Source organism: Plectropomus leopardus, chromosome 11 (assembly GCF_008729295.1).
Source record: "Plectropomus leopardus isolate mb chromosome 11, YSFRI_Pleo_2.0, whole genome shotgun sequence".
Classification (NCBI taxonomy): domain Eukaryota; kingdom Metazoa; phylum Chordata; class Actinopteri; order Perciformes; family Serranidae; genus Plectropomus; species Plectropomus leopardus.
Window position 1 is genome coordinate 27,929,197 of NC_056473.1, and position 15,570 is coordinate 27,944,766.

General features: G+C 42.6%; 1 protein-coding gene across 1 annotated transcript in view; it reads left to right on the forward strand.

The window, feature by feature from the left end:
• Nucleotides 1–15,570, forward strand: part of grm3 (glutamate receptor, metabotropic 3) — a 43,789-nt gene that overhangs the window by 17,245 nt on the left and 10,974 nt on the right. The window contains exons 4-7 of the mRNA XM_042496303.1: nucleotides 559–1,113; nucleotides 3,326–3,469; nucleotides 8,513–8,782; nucleotides 9,259–9,883. Coding sequence (XP_042352237.1) covers nucleotides 796–1,113; nucleotides 3,326–3,469; nucleotides 8,513–8,782; nucleotides 9,259–9,883 — 1,357 coding nt within the window. The 5' untranslated portion in view covers nucleotides 559–795. The remainder of the gene's footprint in view (nucleotides 1–558; nucleotides 1,114–3,325; nucleotides 3,470–8,512; nucleotides 8,783–9,258; nucleotides 9,884–15,570) is intronic.

The window sequence follows — 15,570 nt, forward strand, 5'->3', positions numbered from 1 at the left end:
AATTATGCAGAGGAGAGGGGGAGCAATAAATCTGATAACACACGCACACACACACGCGCACGCACGCACGCACACACACGCACATATACTTCGGGGTATAAACTCATGGACGAGCGGAGAATTGTTGGAACAGAGATCAGATTAGAGAAGCTTTTCTGATCTGTGGCATGAGAAGGCTGGGCTCATGTATCAACCAGCCATCTAAGCTGGCTTATCCCGATACAACCAGGGGCAAACACACACACACACACGCACACACTTACAAGAAGAAAGTTGGGTGATGTAAGGAAGGGTGGAGGCGTTGGAGAACATTGGGGTACAATCTCCAAACAATTCTATATCCCTTTTAGTCATGGCCTGGCTCTGGCTGTGAAGCGGAAACGACTTTGAGCCCTTGTTAACAGTGTCCCCAAACTTCACTAAAGGTCTACTGTGCTGTTTTTTATACTTTATAGTAACTTACCAAAGTATCTCAGTGTGCAGCTCCTGACAGTTTTTCTGGTTTGTCCTGTGGCACGTGGATGACTTAGGTTATGTCTCCTTTTCGTCTCCAAACAGGACTGATGTCCAGATGGTGTGCCCCTCCATGTGTGGTCCCGTTCAGCTCTCCCTGACCGTTTCATGGGCCACAAACCGACCCAAACATCCACGGCTGCTGCTTGACTCAACCCCGCCGCGCACCACCCTTAACCCCTCGTCCCTAACCTTCACCCTCAGCCCCCCGCCTCCCTCTGCCTCACTCTCGGTCAAGCCTCTCCTCACATTTTGACAATCCTCGCCCTCCTTGAGCCCAACATGGTGGCCTGCATTCCCGCTCTAATCTTGGTCATGATGTGCCGGGGCGTCTTGCTCTCTGTCGGAGACCCGCCTCAGTCCCGTCGGGAGATCCGCATCGAGGGAGATCTAGTGCTCGGTGGTCTGTTCCCAGTGCACGAGAAAGGTGCTGGGATGGAGGAGTGTGGGCGTGTGAACGAGGACAGAGGGATCCAGAGGCTGGAGGCCATGCTGTTTGCGATTGACAGGATCAATAACGACAACACTTTGTTGCCTGGGGTGTCTCTTGGGGTCCACATCCTGGACACCTGCTCCAGAGACACCTATGCACTGGAACAGGTGGGTTAGCAGGGTCACTGTCCATAAAATACATGTTTCTCAATAGAAAATGATCCCAGACAGTATTTAAATACATTTAATTAGTTAAAGGCCATGCACTTAAAACACTTGGCGGGTTTCTATTACAGATTTGCGCAAACTTAAGCGATATTTTCAAAATGTCAATAAAACACAGTTGTGAGATGACTGCGTTTTTGAGGTGTTTCCATTAGGCTTATTTTATATTCCCAAATTCATTTTGCGCAATTTGAGGATTAGTGGAAACCACACTATTGTCCACATGCATATAGAGTATAGCAGATGTTAATCAAATCACTTTACCCCCAAAATGACCATTTGCATATGAGTTACTCAGCATGTGTTATGTTGAATTCATGAAGAAAACTTTGTTTTTCTTGCATGCCTCCACAGTGAATGAAGAATCCAAAAAAGGCTAACTATCTGTATAAGCTGAGGTAATTGGGGACCACATTCAAGAGCAAAACTTAATCAATCCATTTTCACACAACTTGTGCAGTATAATCCAAATCGTATTTATCCACTTGTATGATAAGTGCTTCCCAAACACATGCATTTTCACTGAAACATAAGAATATCAAATACCTCAGCGGAACGTTTTGGCGAAAACACACGTGTTTGGGAAGTACAAAATAAACTTTTAACTTAAAAAATTTAGTGTTCAGGCTGCCTTAAATTTTCAAGTTGACCGAAGTGATGAAGCTAAAAAAAATAGTTACAGTTGTAGTTATTTTTACAGTATACTGAGCATATTGTGTGTGAGTTGTGTGAGCGTTTGTAAGAAAGGACACAGCGATGTAGTTTTTTTGCTGTTAAACACAGCCCAATTCAATTCATGATGAAGGCCCACCTTTTTTTCTCTTTTTTTTTGAATCTTCGTTCACCGTGTAGGCATACAAGAAAAACAAAGTTTTCTTTACAAATTCAATGTAACACATGGTTTGTAGTTAATAAACAAATGTTCATTTTGCAGGTGAAGTATTCTTTAAGCTTTCACTTAGACAAGATGCTGCTGACTTTAAAACTCAAATATATAATGATATATCATTAGTAATTTACCAAATTACAAAAAAACAACTTTGAAAGCTAGTTTTGTGCTCTTTGAACTGTATCTCTTGCTGCTCTTGCATTTGTTTCACTACTAATATTATAAATACAACTATTATCTGCTATGCACAGTATATATGATACTGTTGAAAGAAATGAAATCCTCAACAAAAGTAAGACCACGTCACATTAGCACATTGCTGAAATAACAGCTCAGTTAGAGCATTTATTCTCCAAGACAGTCACCTATTTTTGAGTTGTACAGTGTTGAGTTGTCTCTGCTCTTCCCTGTGAATGCTGATACAACTTTTTAGATACAGCAAAGTTGAGATACAGTTTGTTTAATTAGCTGTCTGTTCTCTTGTGCTGCCGGGCGACTTGAACTTTTGCTAGATTTTATATTTAAAAAGTTGCTCCGCAAAGTAAGTTGTGGTGTTAGAAATAAAAAGTGCAGTGTTACCAGTTTAAATGGAGTAAAAAAAAAGAAAAGGTCTCATTAAAAGGTGATATTCAGGTAGAGTAAATGTACCTCGAAATTCTATTTTATCCATGACAGGTAAAGGATCTTGCCTCAAATGATAACAGCAAATCCTTGATGAGAAATAGAGATCGAAGCTATTTGCGATGAGTGAAATGAGCCGGATATAAAAAATGAAAAAGGCATTTCCCCTCAGGGATTGTTATCTTCAAACAATATATTGTAGCTTATTGCTGAGCTATTTGGGGATGATGCATCCAGTGATCTTATACAATGAGCTCTTTGACTGATTGCATAAACCCTGGATTTTTGACATTTGGTTTTCCTATGTGGGTTGCAGGTTCATTGCCTGTTTGTCCACAAACCAGCAATATATTTTGGTCTCAGGAGAGTTCATTTGCAACTTTGGACCCTGATCTAAAAGCATTTAAGAGCCCGAGTGTAAAGCAATCAACTTTTATAGTACCTTTATAAAGATAGTAATAATTATAACATTATTAAAAAGTATCATTAGTCTTTTTAAAATAACATATTTCAAACTGTGTCAAGCTGATTAAGAATAAATAGATAATGTAGACCATATGGTATCCCGTATGTTGGACAGCATTTGATATGAATATCCGTGTGTGTGTGTGTGTGTGTGTGTGTGTGTGTGTGTGTGTTTCCCAGGCTCTGGAGTTTGTAAGAGCCTCCCTCACCAAGGTGGATGACACAGAGTTCATCTGTCCAGACGGATCTTACGCTCTGCAGGACGACAGCCCACTCGCAATTGCTGGCGTCATAGGCGGATCCTTCAGCAGCGTCTCCATACAGGTAACACACAGCATGCACTTTCAGCAGTATTTATGCAAACACGTTTTACCACTGTCAACTTTCTTGGTGGCCTCCCCTCTCATCTTTAACTCATGACCGAGCATGCAGGAGCTGACTCCCAGCAAAATGCCAGTACAAGTCCATGTGTGTTGCTGTGTGTGTGTGTGTGTGTGTGTGTGTGTGTGTGTTTGTGTGTGTACTCCTTTCTCAGAATCAAGTTTTCTATTGGTGTGTTCTTGTGTGTCTCCTCGGCTCTTGTAGCTCTTGTCACAGAGCTGGCTAATTTGCATAGTTTAGCATAAAACCTCCTTCTCCCTTACTCCTCTGTGACTGCACAAAAGCATCCTCCTATCAGTCCTTAAATCCCTAATCTCTGCAACTGTCTCTCTGTCTTCTTACCCTCTTTTACTCTCTCTCATTTTATGTATTTCTCCCTTTTTTTCCTGTCCCTTAAATCTTTGCTCTCTTCCTTCTCATCACTGCCTACTTCTCTTTTTTTCTCCTTCTTTATATGCACTCAGAGGCATCCCTCGCGGCTATTTGGGGAGAGCTCAGTGTATGCTGACCTCAGCCCCCTTCTTCTCCTCCTCCTCCTTCCTGGGGCGGCCATTGTTAACACATCTGCTCTGTCTCTTGTCCTTCATCACACATAATTATCCCTTGTTTTCTCGCAGCTCATCCCTGTTGCCCTTTGTTTCCGTTGCTGTTGTTTTTACCTGTCTTTTCTGAGGGCAGCACTGTTTACGAGACCCGAGCTGCGCTCTGCTTTCTGATCTCTTGCCAGTGAAGCTAATCCAGCTACTCCTTCATGCCTCTCTCTACTTGGCCGCTCTGTCTGTTGCTTCTAAATGAAGTAATAGGGAATTATTTTATGTTTAACCATGCACAACTAAACTCCAATGTTTTGAGGGCATTTACATAGCGGGCATCATTTCTCCCCTCCGTTCGCACACGTGTGTGTATGTGTCTGTGTGTGTCTGTGTGCGCGTGTGTGACTTGCATTCCAAGCAGAAAACACACAGCAGCCCTCCACTGCAGCAATTTTTTCCCCCTTCCCTTTCATTTTTTTTCCTACTCGTCTCTCATATTCAACTCATTCCTATAGTACATCTCCCTTCGCTCTCGCTCTCTCTCAAACACAGGAAGGGAGCAGCTTTCACTAACAGAGTAAACCCTCCATGTCCCTACAGACAGGCCTCTTAGCTAGCTGTAGTCATTGTTCAGTGGCAGGTAATGGAGCAATGCGGTTACATTTTGCAGCGTGACCTTCCCTGACATTTAAGTCAACTGCCATCTTAAAACCATAAAAACCTGCCTGAAGTACTATATGCAGCCATCTGTGTGTGTGTGTGTGTGTGTGTGTGTGTGTCTTTGTCAGTGCAGGCGTTTGTGTATGTCCCCACCTGCACTTGTGCACAGCAGTGTATATATATGAGTGTGTTTTCTAATCTTCTACATTATTAGTCTAATGAGATTCTGACACGTTGTCAAAACAGCTCATCAACTGAGCTATGAATGAAATATAGAAAAGCCCAGAATGATGCGCTCTAAAAGGATTAAACTGAGGCGAGAACAGAATGGCTGTGTATTTTCTGTTTATTTGCGTGTGTGTGCATGTTTGAGTGTGTATGTTTGCATACACACTGTATGTCTTTGTGAGTATGAGAATGTGTAGCAATTATATGTCCACTGTTTGTGTTGGCGTCTGTGACTAAAATTGTAATGAAGAGAACATGACCGAACCCCAATCAACAGTAAAAGGGAATATTATATGGACATCAGTAGACCCCAGATGATGTCCATCACTAATGCATGAGTCAGTGATTTATTGAACTTCTCTGTGCGTGTGTGTATGCATGCATGTGTGTGTGCGTGCATGTGTGCTATTTTGTGTTTCTCCATGTGCATGTATGCCAACACTTGCTGCATTGTCTTTTATCTTCAAATAATCACATTATGCATGAAGCATTTCCTATCAGCAGTAACCCTCTAAATACGTTCTAATTTTTCCTTTGATGAAAAAAATAAATAATTCCAATTATTTTTGTGGGTCTTATTTCCAAGTTTTTGTCAATTTGCCAATCGTTTTTGGTCAAAGATTTATGACGTGGCTGTAGACGGTAGACCTTGACGCACATGGATATCTGCTCTTCAACACAGACCACTTGGTCAAAGGGAAAATAAAATTTAAAAAAACCTCAAACAAAACAACTCTACCCCTGCAGTTGCTGCATGCCTGTGAATAGCTGTGGATGAGCAGTTTTATTGCAGTTAATAGTATTGTACTTGATGTGTTTTGACATTATTCACACTCACATTTTCTCTGCTGGCAGACAGTCCTTAGGCAGACATCTTCACTTGCAAGCTACCAAAAAAATATATATTTTACAGAGATCTTTTTCAGTCTCACTTTGCCTCACTGGAGCATATTTGTCATGATCCTGTGTTTTTGTTTATATCTGTTGTCTTTAAGACTTTGTTTTGGGGTTTTCTGTTTGTGTTTTTGTTTGCTTTATGTATTTATCATGGTCAGTCTGTGTCCTGTTTCATTTTGTAGGTCATCTCCTTATATGTAATGTTTTGTGTTACTTCCTGCCTTCATCTGTTTCCCGCCTGTTTTCTGTCACACCTGTCTTACATCAGCCTCATTAACATAGACTCACAATATTCCAGACTCTAGCAGCAGTAAATGTGCTTTGCTGTCTTAATACATGCACACACAAGCTTCATTGCATGCCAAAAAAAAAGTGTCCGGACCACAGTGAACAGTCAGTATTTCAGGTACGTGCCGATTTCAACTCATGATATTCTGGACAGCAGGCATTTCTAATGCTCTAGTATTTTAAAAGTATTTTAAAATCAAGTTTTAGTCATTAAATAAAGTTTGTTATTTAAAAACACTTACACATAGTTTTTCTCAGTTTTTGACAGCGATTGGTCATGTCTGGCAGAGTAACCTCTAAACTTGATTTTTTTTATAATATAAGGGGGAGTTTACAAAAGGAGAGACCTAAAGCATTTTGTGGTTATTTAACTTTGTTTTTTAAATTTAGCTTAATCATGATTGAAATCACCTTGGAAATAGCAGTAGCGTAGTTGACACAGACTTCCCGTCAGTAGAGCTTCCGTAAGTCCTCCCCCCTGCCTTGTTTGTACAGCGGTGGGTCACGTTGGAAACTCACCCGGATTTCTCTCTAATGAACGAAGTTTACTCTTCATTGATGGTCAAAAGTTTACAAGGGGTTTCTCCCAACCGTCTACACACCTGTCCTGTATCATCCTTGTTAGTCCTCCCTGCTCCAGTTTTTCCCAGCCAGTCAGTTCCCTGCCCGCTCTTCTGCCTCATCACCTTATTCCCTTCACCTTAGCTTCTCCACCTGCACTTCAATCACTTCAGTGATTTTTTTTTAGTTTCTGCTGCCTGCCATCTCCAGCATTTGTGTCCACCTGCTCTGCATTACTTGACAACATTAGAGACAGAAGCTCCCTACAAACCTAAACAATAGTTTATTGTGTGTGATATCCAGTAACGATCAGATATTTTTGTTTAAATCAGATCTCAAATCTGAGTATCTATTGTAAACAATGTGATCTCACAGACCATGACCTCTGAACACCATATTACCTCGTGGGAGCATATTGGCTTTAAGTCGTAACTTATCGGCCTTTCAAAATAGGCTCCCATTTCCAGGTCCAAGCCTCATATTGTTTAAAATGCCACAGTGCTGTGTTCCCCATTGTACAGGGACAATGCTGGGTTGTTGGATGTTTCAACAAACACTGGACTTTCACCTGGGAGACCTCTGTTTGTGTTCTGTGTGAAACTAAAAGTCAACATTGACTTCTTTATGGACTTTCTCGTGCTTTATACTACCTGTGGGGTTGTAACATTAGCCACTGCCAATGCAGTGATGTTAGTGAACCAGGGATTTGTATTGCACCAAATGGAACTCATGAATTTATGTTTACAACATGGAAAGTCATCTACACAAGTCATAAACTTGGAGCCCTCAGAAAACCTCCGCTCCTAACATGGTTAGTACTGTATCACGGGGTGTTTATACGGTCACTTCTCATGAAAATGGTAAACACGATCCCATCTGAATGCAGCAAATGTCCACCACGGATCTTAAATGACTTTCCATTTTCCGATTTCCATTTTCCAGATTCCGTGATGGCACTTAATTTCAACACAATACATGAAACCACCATGTAATGCTATGTTAAGAGATTGTGGTCATTTCACGCATTTCTGTGAGACCAGGCTGGTTGTGAAATTTTAGTTGCACCTTTCAAGCAATTCTAGGAGCTTAACTCATTCTTTGTAGTTGTATGTAGATACCAGAGAAAGGGTTCATTCTATTAGCTCAGTGAAATCCACATTTTACATTTTTTACTGAGAGCTTTGTCATACAATGTAAAACAAACACACACGTTTTTGTTTTTGAGATGCTTCACCTCTTCTTCAGCGTATCCTCCAGTTTGCTGCTCTCTATCTCTACTGCTTTCAAGTGCCCCATTAAATTAATTGTACATTAATTGGCTTTGTTGCTGCCACCATTCAAAACATTTGCATTGTAAACACTACAAGTAGCTGCTTGAATAGATTCTGTCGAGTTTAACACAGAGGACAAATTTGAGTTGCACTGCTTATCAAATTACAGTGTTCACACAAGACAACAAAACAAAACTGTGATCAAAATCAATGAGACATTTTAAATCGGACTCAAACTATATGAAATCAAAAGGAAAAATTTAGATGAATTTTGGGAATCACCTTTAATTTCGTATGTAGATAATGTTGACAGTCTCTGAAACATATCTGAAAGATGTGTGTTCATTCTGATACACAATCAGTAGCCAAAAATTACTTTTTCATTTCATATTCCTATGTGCTTGAGAATACATAAAAAAGAGTTATCAGTCACTCAATCTTAAGTTTGGACAATTCATTAAAAAGTTGTGACAGTTTAATTTTACAAGGGTAAATTAGGAATAATTTCGGCTGATTTATGTCTCATTTTACTGTATCTCTCCCCACAGGTTGCCAATCTCCTCAGGCTCTTTCAGATTCCTCAGATAAGCTATGCTTCGACCAGTGCCAAGCTCAGTGATAAGACTCGCTACGATTACTTCGCCCGCACAGTGCCCCCTGACTTCTACCAGGCGAAAGCCATGGCCGAGATCCTGCGGTCCTTCAACTGGACGTACGTCTCCACTGTGGCATCAGAGGGTGATTATGGTGAAACCGGTATAGAGGCCTTCGAACAAGAGGCACGCATGAGGAACATCTGTATTGCCACTTCAGAGAAGGTAAAGCATCAGACAGAATGCAACAGAACAGAAGTTTATTTCTGCGTGAATGTAAAGCAGCCATCGCTCAAAGCAAGATACCAAAAACCCCGAACTTTAATCAGCAGTGTCACACTGATGTATGGCCTGAAGCTGCACCACTAACAATGAACAGGGCACTGAATTTGTGAGCTCATAAAAGTTTGTCTCCATGTCTTATCTTGTCTTACACACAAATGGAGTTTATATTACACTAGTGTTATCAGTTGTGAACCAGAAAATGAAAGCTTATCTCCAAGAACTCATTCTGGGTACTTTCACAGTCACATTTTTCATCTCATTTGCTACGGAGTTGCATCATGTGGAGAAGTACAGACAGCAGTTTTTGCTTGTTTCTTGCTTTGAATGATGGCGGTCACAAACAGGGGCCAAAAACCTATTTGGAACAAGCACTTACAGTACATCTGATATTACAATAATGTCCTCTGTCTGTCCAGGTGGGGCGTTCTAATGCGAAGAAGTCCTATGAAGCTGTCATCCGTCAGCTCCTCCAGAAGCCCAACGCCCGTGTGGCCGTGCTCTTCCTGCGTAGCGACGATGCCAGAGAGCTGCTGGCAGCTGCTGCCAGGCTGAACACCTCCTTCATCTGGGTGGCCAGTGATGGCTGGGGTGCACAGGAGAGCATTACCAAGGGAAATGAGGTGACCGCTGAAGGAGCCATTACACTTGAGCTGGCGGCCAATCCCGTGCCAGAATTTAACCGCTACTTTCTCAGTTTGAACCCAGTCAAAAACCATCGCAATCCTTGGTACAGGGAATTCTGGGAGCAGCGGTTCCAGTGCTCCTTAGGTGGTGGTGGAGGAGCAGGAGGAGCAGGAGGAGTTGTCGGACCAGGAGAGACGTCTCTCCCACCGTGTGACATGGACTTGTCAATGGACAAGAGTAACTTTGAACCAGAGTCTAAGATCATGTTTGTGGTGAACGCAGTGTACGCCATGGCTCATGCCCTCCATCATATGCAGCGGAGCCTGTGCTTCAACACCACCAAACTGTGCGACAGCATGAAGGCTCTGGATGGGCGCAGACTCTACAGGGATTACATCCTTAATGTCAGCTTCACAGGTAAGAGAGCCAGAGCATGGCGAGGAGAGTGAAGAGTCCTAGATAAGGTGTTCAAGGTGGATGAAGAGCGGAGAGAAGTGAATGTTGGAGAGAAGGTTGGGGAGAAAAGGGCAAAGATAGCCAGACAGGAATGTGAGTGTGGTGCCTAGTTAGCAGTCCGCTCATGAACGTGTCGTCCTTCTCCTCAGCCAAAACAGCCGAACCACAGAACATGAAAAGTACTGAGACAAATCCGCTTAATTGCTGTGTATTGTCAGAGCCAGCCATGCCATTGACACCTATTACCCATGCGTAATTGATACGACACTACAAAGTTGCTTTGAGGAATGAGAGCTGCAGTTAATCCGTCAGCCATATTCTTCTCTCTCGCGCTAATGAGATTGTGTGTGTTATAATAGCTCCTATAGCACGCTGCCTGTCTGTCTGTCAGTCTCTGTAGAGTTGTGAGAGAAGAGACAGAGGATTGGCTTGACTGACAGATGGCGTACAAAGGCAGCGTTATAAATAAACTGCTGTGTCTCGGGGACTGACACAGGTTTAGAGGTGCTTATTCCTCCACCAACCGTGACCAGGAGCAGACATCAAAACAGCCTAACAAACAGCGCTAACACGGCAGCTTTGCCACAAGACGCTGGGGAGAGAGTGAGGAGGGATGGATGGAGGACGAAAGAATGGCATCACATACGGAGGGAGGGGGAAAGGAAGCTTACAGATAAGACTGACAGGCAGACGAAAATGAGAGAAGAGAGTTTGGGGTAAGGTAAAAGGGGGTAAGACAGAAAAAGAGATAAGGAGGGAAGGAGGGAAGGAACAAGGGAGCACTGAGGCAATGCCGGAGTGGGACAGCGTGCGTCAGCAGAAGAAGAGGATTCTCTTTGAAATTCCCCATCTTCATTTCTGCTACAAATCAAAGGACTTGGAGCATTTCTGCATGAGAGGAGGGAGACAGAAAGAGGGAAAGGGAGAGAAAGAGTGTGAGTAAGATAGTGAAGGAAGGAGAGGAAACAGTCGCAGCCTCCGGTTGGCACAGATGATAACCACTCCCTTATAGCATGCATACAGAGGAGGGTGGAACAGATATGCAGATTCACACATAAAAAGTTAAAAAATGTGTGTAGTAAGTTGGAGAGGAGGTGTGAATCCCACTGTGACTCCCCAACATCTCTATGTCTGATCATCTTTCTCCCTAACATTCCCCTCTCCTGCTCCCCCTCCCTTCTGCTTGCCACTGATGTATGTCCATGAGGCGCATGTGAAGAGAGTAACAGCATGCACAAGGATCTTTAGTTCTTTACAGCTCAGTGTCGACAGTGACAGCATGGCAAACAGCTTTATCTGTGAAAAAAAAATGTATTCAAAAAGTCTGCGCTGATAAGACGATGTGGATGTTGACGGTGGCGGCGCAGTTTAACTGGGAACTGTGGCGGGAGGCGTTTGCTCTGGGTTGTTGGTTTAAGCCCCAGAATGACGCACTCACACTGCTGTACATATACATCTTTCCATCGACAGTATGTACGGAAAGGAGCTGAGGTGAGCTGAGGTTGAATGTGGGGTATAAATACTGCAGCATCACCATCCGCAGTGCTCTCAGTCTGAACTGTAGCAGACGGAAAACCAACACTTTTCTCTCTATCTCTCTGCCACCTCCTTCTCTTACACACATGTGTGATCAGTATACACACTTTACATTGCACCAAAGTTTGATCTCACTTAAGTCGACACTAAATTAATATCCCCTGTTGTTGACTTTACAACAACACAGCGGATTGTGTCTGTAACTGTGATAGGACTGTTTTTGTTGTGTGTTACTCACAGCGTATGTGGTGCACTGAGGCAGTATGCTGTGTGGTTAGGAATGTGTTTTCACATGCCGCTCTGTTCATCTAGTTTCATCTCGCTAGTTGCTATGGTAATGAAGCCGACACTATTGCCAATTGTTGAAGTGATCTGGTAGATCATGGGAACTGCTCCATACCATCTAGTAATAGATACAGGGGCAGCATTTGTGCATTTTTATGAGGCCTTGCTACATAGTCTGATCACAAAAACACACACACAAGAGACACAAAAGCATGCAACAGTCAGCTTTTTTTCTTCTTTTTTTTATAAAGAGACAGCTTGAAATGCTCGTTGTTTTTTGTTTTTTTTTCACCAGCATGAAATTGCAGACACCCCCAACCCACACACTTCTCAAAGCCATCATTCAACTCCCACCCACCCACCTCCCTGATCTGCAGCAAACATATCAGTATATACACACATGCACGCAGTCTTCTGTTCAAATAGTGGTGATAGATGTGATATTCCCCCTTCTCTCTGCGCTCTTGCATGTGTGTGTGTGTGTGTGTGTGTGTGTGTGTGATATGTCTGTGTTAGCAGAGGCGGTGTGCCTTCAGGGCCATATTGAGCAGCGAGCTTACTGCAACGTTTAGATGCTAGAGAACAACCTTCACTCCTTCTCTCCCTCATTTTCTATCTGCACTCTTTCCCTCCGTCTCTCTGCCTCTGTCACTCCCTGTCTCTCTCCGTCTTTCTGTCTCTCTTTCTCTCACTCTTCCTTACTCCCTCTCTCTATATCTCTCTCTCCGTGTCTCCATTTCTCACCCAGAAAGTGTCCTACTCTCTCTCTACATTCAAAAACAGCACATCCCACTCAGACTTCACAAGGTTGCCTCTCCTGCCTCCAACGCCTCTCTGCGCCGGTCTGTTCCTCCACTCCTTCACTCTGCTCATCCCTCGATCCATCCTTCACCTTTTCTCTATTGATTCCTCCGTCTAAAGGCTTTCCTCCGTCCACCTATATCTCTGCTGCCGTCACACCAGCTTCTTGCTTTTCTCTCTTGCTATCTCCTCTCTGTTTTTTCTCTTATTCTTCTCCCCTGTCACTTCCCTCTTTTCTTTGCCCTTATCTTGTCTCTTGGCTCATCCTTCCTCCCAGCACCTCCTGCTTTTGGCCTGTTCTTTTGTCTCTTCTATCTCACCACCTTTCTTGCAGTCAAGCCTCAACTCTCTTCTATACATTTCTCCTCCTTGTTATAGACTTCCTTCTCACCAACCTATCTGTCCTCCATTCCCCTGTGGCCTGTTGGTCCGCGGCCCAGGCAGCGCCTCCGTCCCCCGTGACCGAATCTGCAGGGAGAACAAATATAGCTAATGTGATATGTCTGTGTGTGCTTTTGTGACATGTGAGTGCATCCCTGTGTCCGTATCTCTACATGCTCAGGGATGTGTGTCTGTGTCTTTGTGGGGCACAGATGTGTAAGGTCATCAACTCTCTGGAGGAAGCAAAAAAAAAGGGACAAGAAAGGTTGGTCACACCATTAGCATGCAGAGCTGTTGTATTTTTATATTTTACCCGGAGCAGGTGTGCATTTGTGTGCGGACCTATATGCAGTGTTTACTTTGTCAAGCTTAAATCAGGATTAAATCAGGGATTCATATGAATTGACGCTTGGAAATACTATTCTCTATTCCCTCGCCAACAACTAATCAACAGCCAGCTTTTGAATTTTTAGTCATACACTCACACAAAGAAAAGATTCGCCCTCTTTCTATGAGTCTGCATACCTCTCTCTCCCGTTCTCTCCACTTTCAGATTACTTATTCCTACTTATTCCTCCCAAGCCCCTTTGCCTCCCCTCTCTCTCCCTGCCTTTAATACCCACAATCCCCCTTGGGCTTCGCTTTAGCCCGACATGGCCGAGAACATAATTAATTTCACAGCTTCTGAATGAAAAGCCTGTTTTCACCATGCTTCTAATTAAGCTAGAATAATAAGGTGTTTCTCGAGTTAGTGGGAATGGTAAAAAAGTGTCTTACAAAAATTAGGGATCTGGTTAGGCTGTGTTATAATCGCAGTTTGTTTCCCCCAACTTTATCGGCTTTTTTTTTTTTTTTTTGTTACTTTATATGCTGTGGCCCCGGCTGTTTTATTAAGAAGATGAGTAGGTTTTGGTTTGCAATTCAATAAATTCTCTCACATAAACAGCAGTATATTCACAGTTGGTCTGCGCAATGGGCACTTTGTTTTGTTGAGTCTATAAAAATCATGATACACAGTGTACCTCAGCTACACAACCTGAATGATTTGGGGAGAATGTCGCTGAGAAGGCATGGTCCGCCTTTGGGTGCTGGCGACACTTCGTAGGGATGGAAAGTTACTCAAAGCAGCGTGTAGTGCTGAGAGCTGAGCCTGCTGTGGGTCTCAGCTGGACTGGACTGGGCCAGCGGGAGGTATTATATGGATGAGGTCACACAGAATAATCAATCATCACTGTTTCAGGACTGAAGTCGTGTTATAGTTTGTGTTAAGACACCGCAAGAAAGCCCACAAGCTGCTGTTAGGAAGCAGTCACCACATTCAATTCTTCAAATGATGAAATTGGTTCAGCTCACGGTCCATCAAAGTTACATCACACAGAAACACGCTGCAGAAAGGTAGCTGAGGGACAAACTTCCTTTCAGCTGCTCTACCCACCACTTGTGAATCTGACGAAATCCAAATGCTTTTTAGTCATGCTAGTGGCACGGCTGTATGGATGGCAATGTCAGTCTGTCGGTCCACCACGTTGGTTTAGACTGAAATATTTCAACACCTATTAGATGAGTGGTACCCAACTGGTCCAGCCACAGGGTCCAGATTTCTCTTTAATCATTAGTTTAGATCATGATCCACCAATTGGGAACCACTGTATTAGATGCATTGTTGTAAAACTGTGTGTCATAGATCTCCAGGTATGAATGCTTCTTTATTCAGTGATTCTGTCACATTTTTCACTGATACTGTAAATTATCTTAACATCTACCTGATGAATTGGCAACAAATTTTGCAGAGACATTAGGCTGTTCTCATGCACTGTTTGCAAATATATCTATAAAATAAAAGTAACGCACCTCATTTCATGTAATCATGAGCCAGTAATTTTTATATACCTCGCCAAATCAGGAAGGTTGTGAACATGTGAATAATCCACTGATGGGGGTAAAGAACAAAGTTATATTTATTAATAAATTCATTTATTTATTTCGTTTAAAGACATCAAGTCCATGTGAGAAATTTTAAGGTGGTAGATCTGTCAAACAACACAGGACTTTCCCTCAGGAGACCAGTATCCGGAAGCATGTGAAACCAAGTAAACTTTAAATTATTTTAATGCAGGTTGTCACCATGTTTCTTTTCCTAAACCTAACCTGTGTAACTTTACTTTACTAAATCTTACGTAAATATATAAAGTCATTTGTGAGGTGCTAATTCAATAAATATCATACAGACCACTGTATGAAGAAATGTTCAGACATACATAGTACCCAGAGGAAGAAGCCTAAGACTTTGGTAATCTTCTGACTTTTCCTCTTGTACCAACTATTGGACAAACCACCTTGAAATTTGGTAGAGTCATTCACGTTCCCCTCGGGATGAGTTGGTATGACTTTGATGGTCCCTTAATTTTTAAACGTCATCACAGGTGCATGTCCAAAATTACAGTGATGAGAATCAAGCATGGCAAAGGCTGGCTGGGCTTGCACATATTGCACAACAAACCACTCAATCATGATTCATATACTTACACACAACGCGAAAAATGCAAATATTCAAAAAAACAAAAGTGATGTCCCCCCCGTCTCAAGTCTAAATCAAGTCTCAAGTCATAAATACAAAGTCAAAATCAACTCGAGTTTTTTAACTA